Raw genomic sequence first — 24098 nt, 5'->3', positions numbered from 1 at the left:
CACCCACCTCAGGCCCAACCATGGTGGGGCAGAGGTGGTTGTGGACACACTGCTTTGAAGTAGGTAAAGTAAAAACATCAAAGAGAATGTTTTTAAGTTATATTTTCTATGGTTCATCACACATACTATGATCTCTATGGTTGCCGAAAATCGCCGATTAAAAAAAAATCATGAAAATTTGTTGCCGCTTCATTTTGACTATATAATGATAGGCCTATAGTGATGAGATAATGATGAATTTTACTATTATAAATGTAATTTTCAGCCATCTACAGGTACTATTTCTTCAAATTTTTGCACGCACCCCAAATCCTGCATCCGCCCCAGGCAAGTGGCGGCTCCAGATATTTTCCCACATTGGTCCAATAAGACTGACCCTCAGTGAGGTTCAATCAAATACCTTGTGGGTTAGTGATTTATGTTTGCGCGACGGGAGAAACCCCCCCCCCAATGATTCCTCCCGCTGGTGCCGCCACTTGAGCCAGGCCACCAGCCAATGACCTAATATTGTCAGGGTTCCGGAGTAAACCCAGGGGCACAGCTAGAATAAAATCGGAGGATGTCAAGCCTTGCGAGCAGAGAGCAACTACTTTGAGTACAGTTTGATAATCCCCTATATATACATACATACATACATAATATTTATTTGGCATCAAAAAGACATGTTACAGTATTGCCAGGAAAAAATGGGCATAAACCCGAACAAGAAAAACTTGCACTCTTATCCAACATCTTAACTACAAATTAACAGCTCAAATTAAAAATATCAAATTAACAAAAAAAAAATTACCTTCAACCAATCAACTGCAAAAACAGTAACAAAGAACAGAAATAAACAAAGAAAATGTAAAGGAGGGAAAAACAAAAAGCAACAAAAAAGAGGATATTATTGATCCATAAACAATCAACTAATACATTGAAAGGAAGTGTTTTGTAAGGGCTGATCTGAAACTTCCAATTGATGTTGATTGTTGAATATCCACAGGAATTTCTTCCCATAGTCTTGGAAATGCAACAAATGCAGAATTAGATATTACCTTTGCATTCCAATGGATACATACATATATATATATATCAAAGTAGATCGTATCTTCATCATAGGCAAAGCCTTATTTAATCCAATAAGTTATGGCCTAATTCGGCAGTCTACTACCATCGTCAGTTATCTATTGCCCGCAGGCAATCATTAATATAGGGGAGTAAAAATTCAATGTTATGCATGCTAAAAAATTGTGGAATGAACCGTAACAGTACTACAAAGCAAAATATAAATAAAGATGAGGTAAAATCAGAGTGCAGTATTTATGCCATAAAGGGGAGAATGGAATGAATTTAGAATGACAAAGATAAATTAACATGAAGAAGCTGTTTGTTCAGTGAGGGCTGCTCCCACTGAATATGTAAGGCTTCTTTGATTTTTAGAGTTTGGGTTGTAGAGGCGGAGTCCAGTAACGTGAAACAGTCCTCATTGGCTGATTGTTTACAATGGCGTGAACTTTTCAGATGCTTTAATATATGCGAGTTCCCATACAGTGTTAGGGGCTCAGGCATGCGTGTAGAGAAATGTCGGCTTGTTCCGATATATATATCGCGTTGAAGCGAATTTAGTTAAAGCGTGCGAAATGGATCATTGTAAAATAAGGGTATCTTCTTTGTGTGAGGGTAGAAAAAGTACGGTAGTAGGTGCAAGCTCATAATATTTTATAATAAAAAAAAGTTAATATTAATATTTTATTTCAGTAGATATACATTTTTTTAACAGTGCACAAATTGACCTATTACATGCGCTTCTACCACAACACTTAACATAACCCATTGAAAACGGCGTGGTCTGATTATCAGACCTGGAACCGGAGCTCATCCGCCGAGGTGAATCTATGGGCCTAGCAGAATATCGTCATTTATATACTGTCTTAACTACCATATTTGTTATGTAAATACTTTACAAATATATCTATACGTTCACCTACACATGTAAAAACTAAAAATCAAAATAATATTTAAAGATAAGCAAATAACATTCTAAATTTTAACTCCAAAGTAAAGCCACTTCTGCTTGAAAATACGGTCGAATATTCGCTCGCTGTTCTTAAGCTGACTTGCTATTGGTTGATTCTTACAAAAATAAAAAGTCCGACGTCATTTATTAACCAATCAAATTGTTTTTTTACATAGGCCATATCAACGGTGCTGCTATTAAAAACTTCGAGCGATTCGCCACATTTCTACTAAAACCGTAGGTTTTACACTGGAAAATATGATAAACCACGGTTACAAAATTAAAAAGTCCGACGAGATTTGGCAACCTTTATGGATTGAAATTAAGATTACTAAAACTATTATTAAATTTGGAATAGGATAAAAAAAACAATGGCGAAAATCGGAAAAGTAGAAGTGAAGTTATTAAGAGAAGTGCGAAAAAATAGCGATAATAGCTGAAAATCGGACGTTTCGAATTAAATTAAATGAATTAGTGATAATCAAACTTATCTTAAAGCCAGTTTTCCCAGGGAACAGTTAACTGGTTTTCCACTAGGCGAATTTACAGAGTAAAAAATTATTTAAAAATAGCTTATCATAGCGAAATCGATGTCTTACATGTACCTCTGACGAAGACGCACGTCATATCATTTCTTAATTAAATTCATAAACGATTTAAAATTCAAATTGCAATCCATTTTATTTTACAGGGAGTGGAAGCATGGTAACAAACGTAGATGTTGAGCCATGTCCGTCAGAGCCATGCCAGATTAAACGAGGATCATTAGTTGCATTGAAAGTTACATTCAAAGAATGTAAGTGTTATGCGCCATTTCTGTGTGTGTGCCCACAGTTTGAAAATTCTGTGCGTTTTCTTGCAGTCTGCACACTGCACAGCCATACTCTGATACAGCAGCAAGTACAACTTACTGGATGGAACTATACCGTATAATAGTCTCTCTTGAAGGCTTAGTGAGTGAGTAGTTTTCAGTCATGAGAAAAGCAGGGACCGTACCTTGGCATTGGATTGGAATGCAAGCATCTTAACCACCAAGCTGAAACATGCAGGCAGTATTTCATATTTCAAATAACGGTAGCCTGTTCACTGAAATACCATGTTTACTATTATGTAATTAATACTATCTGTATTTTGCCGAAATCTATATATCAAAATATTAATACATAAAGATAGGAATACTTGATAAAAGTATTAATTTACGAGTTATAACTCGAATTTTTGCCTAAATTGTTGGGTTGCACCCTTGAAAATCTTCAGTAGGGGTTTTACCGGCTACTTATCTACTATACGTCTATTTGAAATTGATGTATAGATTTCAGTTTAATATAATGAGTGAAATATCGATCAGATGTTATATAACAATTCTAATGTCATTTCTCCGAAAGAAAGTGCTGTAGATGATTTGGATCTCTGTGTATTCTTATGACTTAATTATTACATCTCCCTCAGTAAGCAATGCAACGGATGTTAAATCTAAAGTGTACGGCTACATAGACCAAAAGAAGATTCAATTTCCTCTGGACAACCCCGATGCATGCACTAACTGTGGCCTAAAATGTCCGCTTACCGGTGACACGAGTTACGTCTTCAACTCAACACTTCCAGTTAAATCAATCTACCCTGCAGTAAGTTAAAACTTTGTGTACATCATTAAAGTGTCTCACATGAAAATAATCACTGTCATCGTTAATAATGATAACATTTTGGATTTTGGTTTGGTCTTTCTCGCAAGTTCGAAAAAGGTAAAATATTATTTTATTATAAGGAAAGACACCGTAACTGTGCAATAATCAATACGATATTTACATCTAACTTTAGCATATTTTATATCACGGTAATTTTTTACATGAGACGGTATTATTGCAGGACTAAATCTGAATTACAAAACTGAGTTGTTAAATAGTATTCAAATACAAGAGAACACGGAAAACAGGATCAAAATCACATCAAAGCTGTGGAAATAAGGACGTACAGCAATAATAATAATAATAATAATAATAATAATAATAATAATAATAATAATAATAATAATAATAATATTAATAATATGATAATGATACACCAATGATAAAATAAAGGAAAATCAGGAAATATGATTACATGGAGGAAGAAGCAAGCCCTGAAAATGTTAAATTGTATTTTCTTTTTACTTGTTTTGTAGATTGAGCTGGTAGCGGAGTGGCAACTTGTTGACAACAATTCGAAAGAACAGTTCTGCTTCCAAGTTCCTCTTAAAATTGTCTAAATTTTTCAAAAAGGAACTTCAGATTTTATTTTGATAATGAATTAAATCTGAAAGTTATTAATAATTTAACATGAAATGTGTATTAACTGGGCCATCTTTATCTCTTTATGCCACCGCAGTTTTTGTAAACTGTAGGGTAAGGGCCTCCCAAACTGGGCTTCATTTGATCTTGGTCTCATTAAAAGACGTTCATTTTTCTACGTAACAGAAAGAGAATGAACTGTAGTTCTTGCAGCTAAAATTATGATCATGGTCTCTGATAATCAGATTATAAATATGAAATAAAAGCAACTGACTGTATTAGCAAAATAATTTAAAGAACTAAGGATAATACTGTACTTTTTTTTAAAAGTAAAATAATAACAGTTTGTTGCACAGCAGACGTTGTAATTTTTTTCATACAGATTTTTTTGTTTCCATAAAGATGTGATATATTTTTGTCACTAATAAACAAGATGTTGACGCCAATCAAATACCGCGTAGTCATTGTGTTTTGTGTTGTCAGTAATTGTAAACATGATACCGTAAAACCTCGAATTGAAGCCCAATGGACTTAATCTCGAGAAGAAGCCCATCTCGAATTGAAGCCCCTCTCTTTAATTTGCAAATTTAGCCTCGAAAAGAAGCCTTTCAAGATAACATGCTTCTTTTCGATATAGTACAGTACATACATAAATGTATACCATAAATTTCAAAGAAACGAAAATAAATTAAAACACGCTTTTGTTTACACAGTAGTGTAGGCGATTCAATGCTCTGGTTAATATACACTCCATGATACAGATCGATGTACAATGGCCCTGTTTATTGTTTGATAGTACTAATTTCCAAAATGTACAGCATTCATCATTAAAGCCATTAAACTGTGCTCTGGATTTTAGTAACATATGCGTTGTGTGTAAACGGAATTTGGACAATTCTGTATTATATCATGATTTAGGAATGAAGAAAAATCATCGGTTGCTGCTTATAAATATTACATACAGTATTCAGAAAAGTACACTAATGGGGATTGGGAAGAAGGTACACTAATACGGAAAAAAAAAAAAATCTGCCTTCCCGTGCCGGGAATCGAACCCGGGCCGCGTGGGTGAAAACCACGAATCCTAACCACTAGACCACACGGGACTTGCTTGATTCACGATAGTTTTACAAAATAATCTAATTTAGCAAGTTGTATGTTACTTATTTTATTCGTTGATAGGTTAATTTTTCTTATAATATATATTATGCTTGTATATTAATATACTTAAAAGGACTGGCTATTTTTGAAAACGTTGATTTCGATTTTCTAGGAAATACGACAAAAGAGATACAATTCATTCAAGACAGTAGTATGTGTTAACCGGGATGTCAACATTGTGTTCATTGCGTTAACAGTAGGCGAACGAGCTTACAGTGAACAACTGAGTGGAAGTGGAAGTTTTAGTGTTGACGCTTTCGGCGTTTCTTCGACACACACCTTGCTTCACCGCGTTGGCTCGACCTGCAGTAACTTGTATGTTTATCAAAATGGCAGCCCCCATAGAAAGAAAGTCGGAACACACTGCAAGTGAACACAGTAAGTCTATGATAAGTTTATTTTATAAGATTAATCTATGATGCAATTAATTTATGATAATTTAGCTTTATGATAGTAAGTACTGTACTTACCGCTGTACTTACTTGTTACCGCTGGTTATGCCCCTCATGTCTATCGATTAATGATAGGCCTAGCCTAGGCCTAGGCCTAGCTATTTAGGCCTATATTAAGTTTAACATAACAGGGCCAGGGCAGGCTAGGCCTAGTCTAGTAATAGGTAGTAGGGCCTAACTAACTAGGCCTACCGACAGGCCTAGTTTAGCTAGCTAGGCCGTGGCGCCTACTTCTAATGTTAAACCTAAGCGCCCACTTCTACTTTTAAACCTAGGCCCTACTTGATTAATAGGCCTTTTCCACGAATCGGTAGACTCTTGAAGTAATGACAAACATTGCGAATCAGCGGTGCGTAACTAACAGAAATAAGATAAGTTTTTGTGCTGATTTTCTGACATCATGTTATTTAAAAAATCATAAAACTCCATAACGGGGCATCGTATCCAAAAAAATTTTCCAGCAAAATGTTCTTAAAAAAAGTCTACACCACTATATGATTAAAAAAAAATTGAAAAATGTTTTTCAATCATATAGTGGACTAGTCTTTAAAAACCATTTTGCTGGAAAAATTTTTGGATACGACACCCCGTTATGAAGTTATGATTTTTTAAATAACATGATGTCAGAAAATCAGCCCAAAAGCTTAACTTATTTCTGTTGGTAATGTTTGTCATCCCTACAAAGATGTCTACAGATTCGTGGAAAAGGCCTATTGGCAGAGTCCAAACGTCTGGATGTGTTGCCAGTGAGTGTGTGAACATGTGCGGTGCAGTGTGAAAGTGCTGCTTGCGGCTTCTTAGACCATACCCTGGACAAATGATCGGGCCCACACCTTCTAGACGATCGGGTTCATCTAGTGTGGGCTATCAGACCCACTTTTATTCTGAATTTTAGTAGAAAAAATACATATGCATTTTCTCTAATTATTATAAACCATAGAAAAATATTGGCATAAATTTTAGTTTTATACAAAAGGATAAAAAAAAATGATGAATAGACTCTTTTTCATAGGAGATTACCATTTTCTTGATGACTGTAGATCGCATTCACTGGAATGCTCTGGCTTTTGTGTATATTTTATACTGATGAGCAAAGGAGGTAGGCAGGCTAATTGTTTCGTAAACCCGCCGCATTCTTATCTTCTAAGTCATTCTTTTTGTCTCACCCACGAATGCCATGAATTCTCATGGTAAGATCTTTTTTTTTAATTCATCCCACAATTAAAACATTAATTAGTCTGTTTTACTGAACTGTTTACATCGTCGATATGATCGTGAGCGATAAATAAATTCAGCGGTGGCGTCAGTAATTTGCTGACAAGGGGTCTGACATGTCCGATGTAGGGGTCCGAACCAAGGCGACGACGAAGCCTCAGCTGACGTCCCGGAATGAAAAACTCCCTGTTCATGGGTTCATGGGGAGGTTTTTTTATTGCATAATTTAGTCCTAAAAGTGTTTTTTAGACCACAATTTTAGGGATTGGCATTAAATAATAATGTTATTTGGATTTTTTTTTTATATTTTTCCGACGACCTAGTCATTTGTCAGGCAACAGGGGGTCCAGGCCTGTCTGATGGGTGGACAAGTGCCCCTGCCCCCCGCTGGCGCCAACACTAAATAAAGTGCGCCCTCTCTACTGAGATCAGTGTTTTTACTTTGCATCTCGCACAATGCGGCTGATTGAGTAGGCCTGAGATATGTTTGTTTAATTGTCAAAATCTCGGTCAGAATCATTTTTTTTAGCAAATTTGAAATAATTCCAATGAAATATTATGTTTCACACAAGTGTCAATATTAGCAATAGAAAATATCATGGCAGCCTTTTTTATGTATGATAACAGAACCTAATTCGAGGTAAGACTAGGCCTAGCCTAGCAGTGTTGCTAGGCTAATGTTTTGGCCGCCTACTATTTTATTGCAAAATCAAACATAACAGATTCATTCGCATTTATTTTTTGTGTGGAACACAAAAAAAAAATCAAATTTCAGTCTTACATTTTTTTTTCATGTTTAGGAATGTCTAAATTGAGTTAAACTATCAATTCTGTATTATATTTATAAATCTTTATAACATATGAATATCAGATTTTTCTAAGAACTGAAATTTTGCTGGGAATGGGGCTTTAATTATTTTTAACAATAAAGAGAAAAGCCATATAAGCTGCATATACAGGCAACATTTTTTCCTCCAATTTAACCTCTGGTAATCTGTGAGAAATCTAGGGGTTCGATTCTTGATTAGTGTTACATTACCATATCTGCCACTGAAGACGTGTTAAAGAACTAACAATTACTCTTTGTTTCACCATATGTGAAGGTAGCCAAAAGAGAAAGAAAGATGGGTCATATATTAAGCATGGTAGAAAACCAGACAAAAGTGCTGTGAATGTGAATGAGAACTCTGCTATCATTGCAGCGTTCAGGTAAGCTAATTTAACATTTCAGTACAGTACTTGCATGTCTGCTAATTATTGTTTTCTTCAAATGTACTGTAGGTGTAGCATCTCTTGCCAAGCATGAAATTGATTTGAGTTGTCAAACTTCCAGTGGCATGTACCGTAAAACCTTGAGCAGAAGCCCTGGTCTTCCTTATTTTTTGCGACCTTTGGATGGGCTTATTTTCTACTACTACTTTTGCAAAGTAAAGAGGGTGGGGGGATTCTTTTCAAAATGAATGTTGTAAGTTTTGGGAATTACTATTAGAAAACAATAAATAGGGCCACTGTAACATCAGTTTGTATCATGGAGTGTATTTACCGTCATTAAGTCACCTAAACTATTGTATAAAGGAAGCATGTTTTTAATTTATAGTATCTTGTTTCTTTCAAAAAATGCATACTATGCATACTACTGTATTTGAGGCTACTTTTACACCTATACAGAGGCTACTTTTGCAAACTAAAAAGGGGGCTTCAATTCAAGATGGGCTTCTTCTCAGGAATAAGCCCACTGAGCTTCTATTAGAGGGTTTACAGTAACCCTACTGTAACCCACACTAAGGAGATTCGAAACACCCACTTCCAAACCCTCACCCTCGTACCATAGGTCCTTGATTGGCTTGCCTTTGTTCACCGCAACTTGGAATAATCTACGCAACAAAAATTTGCAATATTCTTGGAAGAATAAGTCAGCCTACATATCAAACTCTTCAAGTGTATGGCATCGTTTGTTAAAATACAAAACTCTTTGAGATTGTGTTTATGTAGTTAGTTTTCTTTTTAAAAGAAAATATGGATTTATTCAGTGTAAAAACCAAGGATGGCCCACAAAAGTCTGAAGAAGATTTATTCCCAGTTGGGTTCTTCTGGTTGTGATTGGGCTGTACACCAGGAGACAATACTCTACTCTTTTCCGAAGAGTGTACTGTGTTATGGGCCATAATGCACACAGGACCAACGACCTAAACGTCTCATCCAAAAGACGGTGCGCTATCGTAACTTGCATTCCAACCCTCCAGCTCAAATACAAGGAGAGCAGTGATGGGAATTGATCTGGTGACCAAGAGGTCTCCACGGTTCAGTGCACACACAATGGCTACCACCAGTTTAGCTGACTGAGCTAAGTTGCTCCTTATCAACGAAAATAAACACTTTTGTAGAGATTATAAATTTAAATTGAATTTAGTGTTGTTTTTCCTCAATTTTTATCCTGATGATGTCTAATGATTGAAAACATTTATATTGGGACATGTTTGACTTGTTTCATACATGATTTGCCATTTTAAATATTTTTGGTTGGCAAGTGTTTTTGTTACCAACTTCATTCTCAAGATAGTGTTTGGGTCAGAAGTTTGTGCAATATTTAATGTATTAGCCAATTTCCAGTAGGAAATATTTGGCACCAAGTAAAGGAAGTTGAGATGTGACTTGGTTGGCATGGCAGCGAATTTCTTTTTCCAATAAGATAGATAAGGCAAAAGTCATTAGAGGGTCCACTATACCCAAGTCTATGTTTGTGCAACAGAGACCACAAGATTTAGGCAAACATTGTGATCCCTCTTTTCCTACTACTACAATCAGAATGAAACAGAACTTGAGGGAATCCATATAAGTACATATGATGGACTTGGTAGCCAATCTAGAATTGATAATTCAAGGGATGTAGTTATGATGGACGGAGATAGGCAGGACCACCCAGCCTAGAGGTTTTCCACCCAGTCTATCTAAGGCTACGTTCAGACTTGGAGATAAACCAGGCTTGAGTTAAGCCCGGGCGTTCAGACTAGCGGGTTTAGCCAGGCGACAATTTGCATAATAATGAACCGTAACCGGGAAACGTGTTTCAAAACATTGTTCGCAAAACGTACACTCACTCACAGTGTACGTAATTGAATGCTGATTGGTATTTCGTCACCCGAAGTCAATGCAAGACCCCCCGCAACGATTAAAGCCGGCTTGAGGTAAGCCACCTAGTTCAGACTGGCAGGTTGATAAACCCGGTGAGTTGAGCCAGTTTTATCCACCTAGTCTGAACTAGGTTACTTTCATGGTGCTCCACCTACCTAAATATTAACCCCTTGCCCATCCTTAAAATCCACTCTTATTGGCTGTTTACCAATGTTATCACCCAGTCTACCACTCACCCTTATTTTTTTTGTACTACCCTGAGTCCAGCATTTTTACATTTATTACAAGGGAAATATTATTTATAGGCCTATATATATATATTTTTTTTTTGACAGTTCCCACCCTCATAACAATGGTTTAGCTCAATTTGCCTCTTAGCATTATGCAAAAACATTTGATTGTTCCAACCATTGAGCAATAACTGATAAAGCTGGAAATGGTTTGGCCCAATTACATCCACTGAGTTGCTAAACATCACAGGTGACTGGCAGATCAAATAATACCAAGTCGACAAGTTGAGAGTTGTAGCACTTGAAAAAACAACTCAGCCAGTTTACCCAAGGCTGGAGTTAAATTAGCAGAGCATCACCTGCTACTGTAGGAAAGTGGGCAAATGCAAATTCCTAATGTTATTTATTACATCTGTTGTGACATTTAAGTTAGTTAAAGTAAACACCACAATTGCTTTAAAGGAATAGACACTACCATGTGTCACATTTTGTCAGCATCAAAAAAATCAACTTACCATAAATGATTCAAAAAGCTCTTTCTCAATTAAGCACCAATCTTCAAAATGTTTCATTAAGCCCCGTTCTCGACTAAGAACATGAGACATGTATTATATTTTGAATAAACAGACAATAATTATAGCCTCACATTAAATCAGCATGAACTGTAGCTTGCTAATTTAATACTGTGGAGATATATAAGGCATGAAGCGCTATATATGTCTAACATATTATTATTATTATTATCATGCAGCTATATGATCTGTCAGTCACATAATTATGGCACACGCCCTCTTGATATTTCTGACCTGCTTGACAACAGATGAATAACCTTTGTCATAACATGCATGCTGAGTTTATACATTTTCACTACAATCAGAATATAATGTAATATAATAAACATTATACTGAATTATAGATTCTCATCAGCATCATTCCATCCTGTAAGTGGCGAGTGTACTTGCTGTTGGATGTGAAGGAAATAAAAAAAACAATAAAAAAGAAAAAAAATTAATAAAAGTAAAAAACCAAAATAAAAATTACAAGTTGAACTAAACTATTAAAACTGAATATAAATAAAGGCATCTTTTTTATACTTTTTAGTAGAAAGAGAATCAAAATTATTACAAATGTTGTCAGAAAGATTGTTCCAAAGATGAGCAACTCTGGCATGAAAAGTATGACATAGAGGATGTGGCTAATGCAAGCACAAAGATTTGTTTTAATTAATTTAAAAAAAACAACATTTTTTTAGAAGTTACCAGAAGGAGCTGGATGAAAAACATGATAAATACGAAAGGTTGGTGAAGCTTAGTCGTGACGTGACCATTGAAAGCAAGCGGGTCATTTTTTTACTCCACAGGATAAGTAGGTCAGTTGTTCTGCCTTATTTTCATAATTTAGTTGTTTATTTCATTATTTATTTATGTACTTTTCATTTACTGTATATATTTTTAATAATTTAATATTTATTATTTTCATTTATTTACTTTCATTCTTCTCATTAATCTGTCATTTCAGTTACACATACAAAACTGAAAAAAAGTATTTTAAACGTTTTAAATTGTCGTAAATCCTACGTTTTGCTTCTTTTCAAAATATTACTGGAATTTAAAATGTTCTTGTGTTTCCTTGTTTTGCAGTGAAGATACTTGTGAAGCAATCCTTAAAGAAGCAGATGAAAAAATCTGTCAGATTGGTAAAAAATTAAAGGGCATCGCTGTTGAGCTCGAAGGGGAGGATCCGTACCGCTTCCTACGTGCTTACACTAATGGACTACAGGAGTACATAGAGGCAATCTCTTTTTACGAATATATACTGAATAAGCAACTACTAACTATGAAAACTACAGAAGAGAAACTTACATTCAAGGTTCCAATAACAAAGGTAAATTAATAATAATGATAAATAATATTGTATCAATGTTTTATGTAGCTACAATAGGTCTTCGGGTATACTATACAAGCCAATCCCAGCCTCTCTTAAATACAAAATGCTATTGAGATAGGATACAAAAAGACTCAATTCAAAATACTAAATACGTCTAGCCTATAAGTACCATCTTTTGGAAATTAATATAAAAAGGGGAAAAAGGAAGGAAAGAAAAAGAAATTATTGATCACTCAAAATGCCTGTGAGGTTGTTTCCGGGGGTCTAGTAAACAAAAATTTCCCAGGATCATTCCCCCGGATTGCCCTAGGGTAGTGCTGCCTCCCAGTTGGCCCCCTTTTGACCGTTCTTTTGGGCATTTCTGGATCCGCCCCTGAGTTCAGTAGTTCTTAGAGAGTCTAGCCTAGAGTAGGCCTGACAAGAAGCCTAATAAAATTCATGACTTCCTTGATACTATTAAATAATACTATAAAAAGTACAACCATATTCTTCAATGACTTTATTTGTTTGAATTTGTCAGGAAGAAACCAGTGAAAAAGACAAAAATCAGAAACAAACTGAAGCGGTTGAAACCAGACAAATCCAGTTACAGCTTCCCCCAGTAGAGTATGTTTTAGGACTTGCTGACCTAACGGGAGAACTCATGAGGTACTGTATAAATAGTATTGGCCATGGAAACATAAAAAAACCATTTGAACTAGTGTCCTTCATGCGAGAGATATACGAGGGCTTCTCACTGTGCTCTGCTTCAGCTTCTCGTGAGTTAAAACAGAAGATGGAAACGATGAGACGAAGTTTAAGGAAAGTTGAGAATACATGTTATACGCTACAAGTGCGCGGCTCTGAGATACCAAAACACATGTTAATGGATGCTATCACTGCAGAGCCCCAAACTGAAGAAGCAGCTCTTTGATGATGTCAAGTCAGTTTTTTGAGCCAAAGTATAATGTTAATGTTAAGGGGTGAGGACAACTTATTGTAGTGCTGTTCCCCATGTGCAGTGTTGACTACTCAACCTGAAGATGGCATCCACTTCAGTGGGGCACACACATTATTGTACAATTGGCTGACAAATCCATCTGAACTTTCTTTGAGTGCTAGATGATGTGCTACAATGGCTGATTGTTGGTGGCAGACTGAGAAAATTTTCATTGCGAAAGATCTGTTTGTTGCTTTACATTCTCTGTGAAATTACGTCAACTGTTGACTGTAGTGTGTGCCCCCAGCTTTATGGTGTGAAGAGATTTTACACCGGTTTAGCAACTGCACTGCACACCAAACTGGTAAATATTCTGTTGTGTTTTTTTTTTTTTATATCATTTTGGAAAAAATAAAGAAAGAATACAACAAAAGTTCTGTGTTAAAGTTATTTATTCTGTTGTTTTGCCTGTTTTATGAGATTTCACACCGAATCTGAAGTTTCAGAACAGAAAGCCTACCAAACCAATCAGAAAATCGGATCAGTACGTAAGAATAAGGACACTGACGTTCAGCTTATAGGAAATGTGGTCCAAATTCAAATCCAATGTGAAAAACAGCTTTAGGTTGAGTAAGGGGTCATTCACAAGTATCAACATTTTTGCAAGTGTACAATCAGTAGTCTTTTTCAGTACCCCTCCCTCCACTCTGAAAGTGTACATAAGAAATGTTGGTTTTGCAAAACCATTCTTCATTTTTTTGTGAAGTCAACTAATGTATTGTATTTTGTTGCATAACAATGTCTACTATATCCACGGTTGCATTATAATTTGTCATAAAAATCTATTATTAAATATTGCATGTTATTTTGAATCAGCATTTTCATGTACATTCCCCTTAGCATACTGTTTGCACACTTGTGAAAATGTTGGTAATTGTGACCCCTTAACAAAATTTTTATAAAAAATAAAAATATGCTGTACTGCCAGTAAAAAGATAACTGAAATACTTTTTGTAGCATAATGGTAAATCTTTGATTTCAAAGTAAACACCAGCAGTGATTTGTCAACGGATTCTGTGAATGACGGCCATGTATCTTCCGAAGAAGAGAGCCACTACAACAGTAACAGTACTGATGATGTCACATGGGCCTGCCTCCCCCTCCCTGCTGCAGTGAATTCAACCACTCCTCTGTATGTAGTAATCTACATTCTGAATTTCAGCAGTTTTTAAGTTTAATTCTCTGACTGGAAGGTTCAGAAGCTTTGGCCCAGTTTTCAGCCTGTGAGATTTAAATCAAATTGGACCCAAGACAGTTGCAGCACTGATAGGCACCCAAGTACATTGCCCTTCATTTTGATTTAGTGTTTTATTTTTTCATTACCGTGATCGGTGGTTTGGATGCAGACTTGCCACAAGTCTCTTACTATTTTTGTTCTAATTCCGGATAGCGCCACCAACGATAAAGTTAATTTAGATCAATTTAGAGGCTGATTATCGAGTATGGGACGCCGATTAAATTAGGTATGGCGCGCACCTAAGCACAATACAGAGTGATTAACCCAAAATTACGGCCTGGAACCCAGACTATGCATTAACTATTGTGATTGGACACACACATTCTCAGCATTGCTTATTATTAGTACAGCTTATTATTTTGATTATTGTTACTACTACTACTATGCAAATGTGAAAATGGAATGAAATGTTGATATCACTTCGTGTGATTATTTCAATTTCACAAAAGGAATGAAAAATTGAAAAGAAACAAGAGTTCTAAGACTAGTGTTTTATTGCTGACTCTACAGTGGTAACATGTAACAAAAAAAGAATCCAGTAGGCTGGATGAGGAGAGTGCATTACGTCTCCTACCAACACAGTATTTAGATTGTGCCAACATTCTTTGATTGTACCTCCTTCTTTGGACATACTATCATCAACATGAGATTATTATGTAGCCTACGCTTCATGCGGAGGTATATCATTATTCGCAACTTTTGTCACACAATTGTTTGCACGGATCAATCGGCGTTTAATTACACTGATTCGGGGCACAATGCTATCAGAGTAGTCCCTCCCATATTATGTATGGACATTACAATAATTGTGATTAATATTGCACACACACGCACACTACACTTCAATCATACATATTAATTTTTTTTTTAAACCTCGAAAAGATTTTGTCAAATTTACACGACTGCTCTAGATACCTTTATAGAAATTCTTGTTTTTCAGTCCATGGGGGTCCTTGTGGTTGTGCTTCAATTTTCTGTTTCAAATCAGGGCCCCTTCGGTGAGAAAAAATTCACAATTTGTCGAGGGGAAAAATATTGATTGTGTTTTCTACAAATTACCAGTAGTAATCTCTAAAATCGATTAAAATAGTCTTTGAATCCCCTAAATTTTCATATTCTTTTCAGAGGTTTCGCCCCTGGACCACTTTCCAAAGATTTTGAGCGTTGCCCGACCACCCCCACTTTCCACGTCGGGCAAATCCGCTGCTCTGTTTTATAATATTTTATTGAATTATCTCAAATTATATTAAACATCATTTACATCCGTGATTCTGTCTTGTGAAGTTGGTTTGCAGTGAAAAATTTAAACATTTCATATTTCATAGATACAATGTTCAACATCATTAACGTAAAATATAGGTGGAGGTTACGTCACATAAGTACTCTGGTAGACGCGAGCGTCTGTCGCCATGAAACGTTTACTTGGGGATGAGGTCATCAATAGATTCTCCCTTCTCCAATTTCTTCTCCATGTCGATAATCGTCTGGACGCCGTTAATGACACATTGTACTTGCTGTACCTCTGAGCTACCCAGACGATCCAGGTTGGAAATATCGTACACGCCTCCAACAGACTCTGTGAATTCTCCGCCTGATAAAAACAATTTATTAAATAGTTAAAAATATAAATTAAAAATTGTATGTCACGCACACTAGACATAAAAACACATTTTACGCAGCTAGTATTAACATCATTTTTGTGTGTTTTATTATTCTTATTATTAAGTGCATGGGATTACGACTGACGATAAACTTACTTGTTCCACGTTTCTGCAACCTCATCTTTGTACAGATGGATTCGAATCGGCTGTCTTTTGCCAGACATGGTACCTTCACGTGAACACTGCATCGTACACCTGTACCCAAGTTGGATGGGCAGGTCAAGATGAAGCCCAAGTGCTTGTTCCACATAAAGCCTGTGCCCTTCGATTTGATGTGTTTCTCGACCTAGTGACGAAATATGAATGTGTAATTATTTAGACGTGCCAGACATAGATGACCTACATTTGGATTATTCAGTGTTTAACAAAAATTATGTATGTTGTGATAAGAAATCGAATAACAATGATCGTTATTGGCATTAGTTGATAATAGTGGTGACATGCGCAAAATCTAATGTAATCTTAACAATTTTAAGTTGCACAAAACAAGGATACTTTAGCCATTTAAATGGTTTGCACTGAATCTAGAAGAATTTGAATAAAACACACGGACACAAATGTGCAAATCGCTTGCAATTGAACTACTAATTTTAATATATTTGACATGCAGATTAGGACTTACTTCGGTTAGGCCAGTGCAGAAACGCTTGAAAACCCTCTTCATGTTACCACCCATCTCCATGGAGATGATTCTCGTGTGGTCTTCCTCGTTGATCCAGACAAGGAAATTCTTGACATCATTGTGCCTGTAATTCAAAAAAGAATACTGTATTGTGACCTGACTAAGCCAACGTGGTGGATGATGGCACTGTGGCAGGCAATTCGGAGAGTAGAAGACTATAAAAGTTTGAATTTTTGTTATTTCAGGGACAATTTGAAACAACGTTTGTCTTGTCAGGGTAAAGAAAGACGAGACATGATTTAGAAGTAATGGTGGATCATTTTAGTTGAGCAGGATTCATCTTCTTACAAAACTAGGCACTTAAAATATTATTTTGGCCTATTGTTGATTCACAATAAATTGCCAATGAATACATGATGTCGGAGCGTCCACCCCATAAATATGTTGTCTTACCAGATTCCACGACCATCAGGAAAGTCTCGGGCCATGCCGCCGCTGGTGAAGTGCCGAGATACTGGTCTGTCGAAGAGGAAGTGGTCATCAATAAGCTGCTGCTGGTCCTTCTCATTCAAGGTCAGTAGGGAATAGTACTTTCCTTTGAACTCGCCCCCCAGAGCATTAAGAGCTGCGGAGAGAAAGTGGATAATTATAAATTTAAGCAATAATACGTATTATGGACGATGAAACAGGTAACCATAATGCATTTTTAAAATGAAATGACCTGCCATGGCTAATTAAGTAGGCCTATTTGGATCTGAGGTAAGCATACTCCGAAGTAAATGTGTCTTCCTAGAGCCCTAAATTCACTATGGATTTACTCAGGGGGTAGAATTCACGTGGGCTGATCCAAAATCTATATATTGGAATTTTACTCGTAGAACTTCCATGCATATTGGCGTCCATTTAGCTTTACTCCACGTGCAGATCAACATTACTAATGATATTCAATAGCACTTCAAGTACTATAAACAAACTTGCCATAAGGCATAGGCCTATGTAATAATCACGTGACCATTTTCTAAATTATAATCTGTTCATCGTTATATATAATATTAGTGCCAATAGTGGTGATACATTGTTCGGTGTTATACTTCTCGGCGCCGTAAGTAATTTGTAAAGTGCTGTCACTTCAAAAAACTTATTGTAATATCATTGTAATTAGGAAAATGACGAGATTGGCATTTAGATGCCAATTGGTTACTGTAATGGAAAATTTCCTATCACGGATAGATATTGAAATTAAATGAATAGGCCTATATTGTAAGGAGGTGATATTACCATCGACAACGGTCTTCTCGATCCTTCGTCGTTCGGATCGGCAGACGAATGGAGAGAGACAGTAACCCTGGATGTTACGACCAGTACGGATACGGGAGCTGATAACGTATTTAGGGTCGAGTTCATCTGGTCCGGTCAGCTTGCTGGGGTCCAAGTCGGTAATATGGTTGTCTGTGAATAAAAGAAAACATTAATTTAGTGTTTAAATCAACTGAAACATCAGTATGACATACCTGTTCACATAGCTTTGTGAATTTGACGTATCTAAAATAATACAATGATCCCTAAAAGGAGAAACATCCGTGAGGGTACCCTGCCCAAAAATACGTAACACTGAATCAGTGGTGGTGGTAGTGGTGAGTATAGACGTTTTCCGCATTTTTTAAGGAAGATTCCCCCACCCCCCATACACCACACCCATATATTTAATCAACCGACATACAGGTTGTTTCAATTCCTGTTTAATAGCCATCGGCATACAGGACTTTTAAATGCGAACGATTTTGCAATTAGACATTGATAACTGCCATCTGCGTAATTATGAATGTTTAATTGAATTGTTAATCTGATTGTCGCGTATCCAGGTTATGGTTAAAAGATGAAGCCAAGCAGACGATCAATCTCATTACCAGAATCACTTCAGTAAGCTTAATGCACACTATGGTGCAGGACCATGGACCTAATCCAACTGGGTTTTGCCTGCAACATGGCGACGATATTATTTTATTGTACTCTACGGTATATCTTTGTTTTTTGTACCGTATACGAATTACCAATTTTCATTTTAGAAAAGAATTATTTGGATTAATCTTTTCATTACATATCGGTGAATCATTTCGAGGTATTATGTGCAATAAAGCGCAAACATGCGTACAAGTAATATTTTATGCTGAATAATGACGGGATTGTATTTTTTCATCGACCGAAGTTGCACGTTAATGTTGTGTTATAAGATCGGAAGACAGCTATAAAATTTTCTGCAAAACCATAATGAAGAAATGTAATGTGATACCATGCATCCCATTAGCATTGCCTAATAGGATGCATTAAAGATTTATGATATAGGTGGGCCTACCACAACACAAACAAATTATGCTCGTACTAATCCAGTGGCGGATCCAGGAATTCGAATAGATGTTGGGTTGGGTGTGAGGTATGGGTTGTTTGTCGTATGATCATCATCATTAAGATACAAGATGCACTTTTTCAACCAAGAATTTAAGGAATACCGATTGAAATGTATGTTTATACTTATTTATAATTACTTTATTTTATTTTTATGTATAAATGATATGCAATTTAACTACTAGCTGCGAATGTGATTTTTAATAAACTTGAACTTGATGTGCAGTATTAACGTCCATCAAAGAGTATATAACATACTCTTTGCTTCCATTCGAAACGTTAGCCTAGATAATAGACCTTTCCGGAGTGTCAATCAAACGTAACAACTGACCAATCAGAACAGTGCCAAAATACGCGCGTGTCCAACAAGCACACGCGTTGTCCCACAAACGCACGTGTTGCGTGTATGTTTCAACACTAGGCAGTTTTCGAAGCACGACGTTAACCTTAACGTTAACGGATGAAGTCATAATTTATTCATCTTGCGTTGCGGAATACGTTACTTTCAGGATTCGACGTACGTTAGTTACGGGTTTGCGCATGCGTATTTTGATTTGTTTACAAAAGGGGCGGAGCTTTCACGCTGCATGTTGGGTTAACGTCGTGCGGCGAAAACTACCTATTGCCGTCTTGTGGGACCTTAGCAACAATATACAAGAAGCGGTGCTTAGCGAAAAGGTCGGATCCATTATTTCGACCAAGAACACTATATTCCAATTGCCATTTGAATTTGTATAATATAAATACCTAACCCGGCATCTCGAGTTGCTCATTCATAATAATAACAGTATGCTAATTAAAATAATAAAAATGAGACTTTCACAGAACTCTCATGGCACATTGATCTGTCTGTGTACATATATAAATGGTTAACGACCTTTGGTGAGCGTGTCTCGGAAATTTATTTTTATCCAGAACCATATCGTTTAAGAACCATAGACGGATGGTGAGATTGGTTAACGACCTTTGGTGAACGTGTCTCGGAAATTTATTTTTATCCGGAACCATATCGTTTAAGAACCATAGACGGATGGTGAGATTTTAGAATCTATCAGGCTTCATGATTCTCTTTTGATTAAAGTAAAAAAAAATAGAAAAGATAAAGAAACGTGGAAAGATAAGGAAACAACGTTTAAAATGTGATATTTCAGAAAAATATAAGGAAGAACTAAAAAGTTACGGAAGCAACTGAAATCACTGAATTACAAAAATACAAAATCTCCTCTACAACTGACCAATCAGAACAGTGCCAAAATACGCGCGTGTCCAACAAGCACACGCGTTGTCCCACAAACGCACGTGTTGCGTGTATGTTTCAACCATGGTTTCAACACTAGGCAGTTTTCGAAGCACGACGTTAACCTTAACGTTAACGGATGAAGTCATAATTTATTCATCTTGCGTTGCGGAATACGTTACTTTCAGGATTCGACGTACGTTAGTTACGGGTTTGCGCATGCGTATTTTGATTTGTTTACAAAAGGGGCGGAGCTTTCACGCTGCATGTTGGGTTAACGTCGTGCGGCGAAAACTACCTATTGCCGTCTTGTGGGACCTTAGCAACAATATACAAGAAGCGGTGCTTAGCGAAAAGGTCGGATCCATTATTTCGACCAAGAACACTATATTCCAATTGCCATTTGAATTTGTATAATATAAATACCTAACCCGGCATCTCGAGATTTTTGTTTTTTTTTTGTTTCGTTTTTTACAACCAAATATGTGTTTACTCCTAAAAAAGTAGAAACATAAACACAAATGATACAACCATTTTGAATTCGCATCGCCTACCATCCAGCAAAATAGGCTGGCCTTGGCCCCTTAGCCTCGCCAAGGCTATTTCAACCTTATTTGCTCATAAAAAAATATTGTTTGTTGTAAAAAAAATTAATAAATGAAATGCCGACCCTTAATTTCGTAAAATTTGGGTCGGTCGGGCGTGGCCGACACAATAATTTTTTTTTTGGACCTGAATATAGATGATGAAATCTGATAACATGATCGCAAGTTATTTTAATACGTTTTTACAATGTTGCTTATTAGATTATAAGCATAAGTAATTGGAAACGATAAAGATAAGGACAACCGTGTGATTGTAACCATCTTTCCATTTTTATTCGACCCCTGACCTCGTCACCGTCTTCCGAATGGGAGGATGCAAATGAACGCATTTTAAATGGCTTGATGATGACGCGCGTAGTATTTGTTGAGAACTACCTACATTAGTAGGAATCTCATTATGTTGGAAATTTGAGAACTGTAAATTGTACGGTCGTGTTTTGATTGCGCCGTGAGGCGTAGTCACGAAAAATATAGCACTTTGCATTATCTTGTACTTCATAAATTATCCTAGTTACGATTGACATGGCAATTAAAATAGTATCCCAACAAAATTCATTGGCCTCTCTATCAACATATAAAATTATCATCAAGTCATATAATTATTAATAGCAATGAGTTCACTTTATCTATAATCATAGTATCATCATCGACGTCGTTGTGTTCATTATTGTTATTATCACCATCCTTATCATTATCACAATGAACATCATCATCATTATCATCAATAACATACTCCTCGCTAGCTTCCTACACTATCTAGGGCCTACGCCTTTTACTCATCAGCATAAATATCATCAGCATTATTAACATAATTATATCCCTTTATGAATGAAGATCGATGTAACACATTATGCTATTAATGTACTTTATCATATTGTCCAGTACTTGCAAAAATGATTTTTCAAGCCTAGGCCTAATAGTAGTTTGAAGAAGATGCCTTAGGTCAAATTGGCGATTTTTTGCGATACAATGTCAAAAAATATACTTAAATTAACATCAACCAAGCTAATTTTTTTATTTCGATGCGCATTACTACATGTTAATAATTCATTTGAATACATAAATAAAAACCTAATATAATATCTATTTTCTTCCAAAATAATAATCATCAGTTCGATTTCTAGTCCCACCACCAGCACACTCGACGTCACACGTGCAGTAACACAACGAATGACATTATTGCTACGGAAACTAAAAAGTCATGTGACCGGTGTTGCATTAACGATTTGCTGTTTGGTCATGTATTGAATAATCACGTTCAATTATATATCTACAATTTATGCTCAGCATTTATTAGTAAAAGACGGAGCCATTACCATAATTGAAACATGTGCGATTGCTTTTTGAAAATGGAAAAACATCTTGATATGTGTAAAAATACAAACTCTTTACCATTTTTGTTTTCCCATTCAAGCACTATTATTGTGAAATATATATATATATATATATATATATATATATATATTATTAAAGGCTAAAGTATTATTAATATAAGATAAAAACTTCCACAGGGACATATACTGTGCAAGTATCTATCTATCATATATGGATCCCTGACTAGTTTGACCACGTGCGATATTACTGCTATATATACAGTATCAAATTCGTGACGTCAGACACGTTAAAAGAACGAAGGGGATTCAGCTTCTACCGAACGCTTGAGTCACCACAGTGCCTTCGTGGTCAAGTGGTTATTACGTTCGCCATGAATGCGAAAAATCCTGTGTTCGAGTCCCGGTTGAGGTTGAGTTTTTTTTCTTTCTTTGTCAGGTTCCTATTCTGTTACGGTATGTTTTAATTTATATATCGGCCTATATAGGCCTATATTATATATATGTATATATATATATACATATTATATATAAATATATATATTATATATATAATAGTAATTGTGGATCCATTTATAATTATTAAGATGATCACATAGGTAATCAGGATATAGCCTATAATGTTCTCGTCGTAAATTGCTTAATTACATACTCGGCGCTCCTGCTAAAATATTGTTAAGTCGTTCGAACGATTTCCCTAAACGTAAGGACGTAGTGAAAGTGGGCAAACGAGATGTCAGTACAGTAATCAATAGTAAGCATCTTCTTGACTCTTCAAAGAAAGTGAATTTAGTTTTGAAGACATGGTGATTACGCCTTTGATTTTTTATTAATACGTTATTCAATATACACCATCTTAACTTACTACTCAAAATATACATGAGCGGTTCAGTACGGTACACGAAATAACATCGGGAATAACCCTAAAAGGCAATTATTTGCATAAAGCTCCTCAATGGAAAATACCAAAGAGTTTATTTAGGCCTGTATTATGGATTAATTTTCTTTCCAAGTGTAGGCCTATTCAAAAATAATAATTTCACTGTAAAACTCCGAATTGCATCATTATATAACATTTTGAAAAAAATGAATAAGCATAAAAATGAGACACATAAAGCAAGACAAGTTAATGGCATAAATCTGAACAAGAGAACAATATCAAAATCCTATTTAAACAGTAAGCTTAAAAATCGATCAAAGAAACATGATTATGCCAAAGTCATTCAATTTGAAGAAATAAAGTGTATAAGGTGGTTACTTAAAACCGAGGTAGGTACCAATGGACAAAACGACCAATGACGATTTTTTTAAATAAATAGTATTGTTTATATATAAAATCTTTATTTATTTAGTTTTGAGTTATTGTTGGACAAGTTGATGTTGACTGATGACTACTTATACAGGTAGTGCTATAGTTTGACACATTAGCAAGGCCACATTGCAAACACTGGTGGTTACCCACTCAGTTTCTCACTTTGGTTGGTTTCCTCTCACGACCTGATGCATAAGTAAATAACAACGCACTCTGCAGGGACGGATCCAGAGATGTCCAAAAAAAGGGGGGGGGGCGAAATTTGGGCCGATCGAGACAACAATGTCCCGGGGGATCGAAATTTTTGTGTTGTAGACGCCCGAAAATAACATTTGATGCGTTGTGGGCTATCATTTTTTTTTCTTTTT

At 35.9% G+C, this 24098-nt stretch overlaps 3 protein-coding genes and 1 non-coding gene across 5 annotated transcripts in view; 2 read left to right on the top strand and 2 right to left on the bottom strand.

Annotated features, from left to right (window-relative positions):
• Window positions 1-4717, top strand: part of LOC117107356 (NPC intracellular cholesterol transporter 2-like) — a 9766-nt gene extending 5049 nt beyond the window's left edge. Inside the window, exons 2-4 of the mRNA XM_033249007.1 lie at window positions 2691-2795; window positions 3449-3624; window positions 4161-4717. Coding sequence (XP_033104898.1) covers window positions 2691-2795; window positions 3449-3624; window positions 4161-4244 — 365 coding nt within the window. The 3' untranslated portion in view covers window positions 4245-4717. The remainder of the gene's footprint in view (window positions 1-2690; window positions 2796-3448; window positions 3625-4160) is intronic.
• A 583-nt stretch (window positions 4718-5300) lies between these two features.
• Trnae-uuc lies at window positions 5301-5372 on the bottom strand. The gene has a single exon. It is a non-coding gene; the product is annotated as a tRNA-Glu (tRNA).
• A 112-nt stretch (window positions 5373-5484) lies between these two features.
• LOC117107354 (translin-associated protein X-like) lies at window positions 5485-13695 on the top strand. 2 transcript variants are annotated; one of them, XM_033249006.1, is made up of 5 exons: window positions 5485-5805; window positions 8198-8303; window positions 11712-11825; window positions 12097-12340; window positions 12864-13695. In XM_033249006.1, the coding sequence occupies exons 1-5, from the start codon at window positions 5745-5747 to the stop codon at window positions 13254-13256; spliced, it is 918 nt and encodes a 305-aa protein (XP_033104897.1). In that variant the 5' UTR covers window positions 5485-5744; the 3' UTR covers window positions 13257-13695. The 2 variants fall into 2 exon arrangements, with proteins under 2 accessions (XP_033104897.1, XP_033104896.1); XM_033249005.1 differs by having other exon boundaries at window positions 5513-5805; window positions 11709-11825.
• A 1340-nt stretch (window positions 13696-15035) lies between these two features.
• The window catches only part of LOC117107353 (arginine kinase-like), a 14246-nt gene continuing 5183 nt past the window's right edge, over window positions 15036-24098 (bottom strand). Inside the window, exons 3-7 of the mRNA XM_033249004.1 lie at window positions 18121-18291; window positions 17296-17467; window positions 16843-16966; window positions 16317-16506; window positions 15036-16150 (exon numbers count right to left, since the gene is read on the bottom strand). Of these exons, the coding sequence (XP_033104895.1) occupies window positions 15978-16150; window positions 16317-16506; window positions 16843-16966; window positions 17296-17467; window positions 18121-18291 (830 nt within the window). The 3' untranslated portion in view covers window positions 15036-15977. The remainder of the gene's footprint in view (window positions 16151-16316; window positions 16507-16842; window positions 16967-17295; window positions 17468-18120; window positions 18292-24098) is intronic.

This window comes from Anneissia japonica, unplaced genomic scaffold (genome assembly GCF_011630105.1).
Source record: "Anneissia japonica isolate Jap-2015-1 unplaced genomic scaffold, ASM1163010v1 scaffold9668_len1562885_cov226, whole genome shotgun sequence".
Taxonomy (NCBI): domain Eukaryota; kingdom Metazoa; phylum Echinodermata; class Crinoidea; order Comatulida; family Comatulidae; genus Anneissia; species Anneissia japonica.
This window is presented reverse-complemented; position numbering and strand designations above follow the sequence as displayed.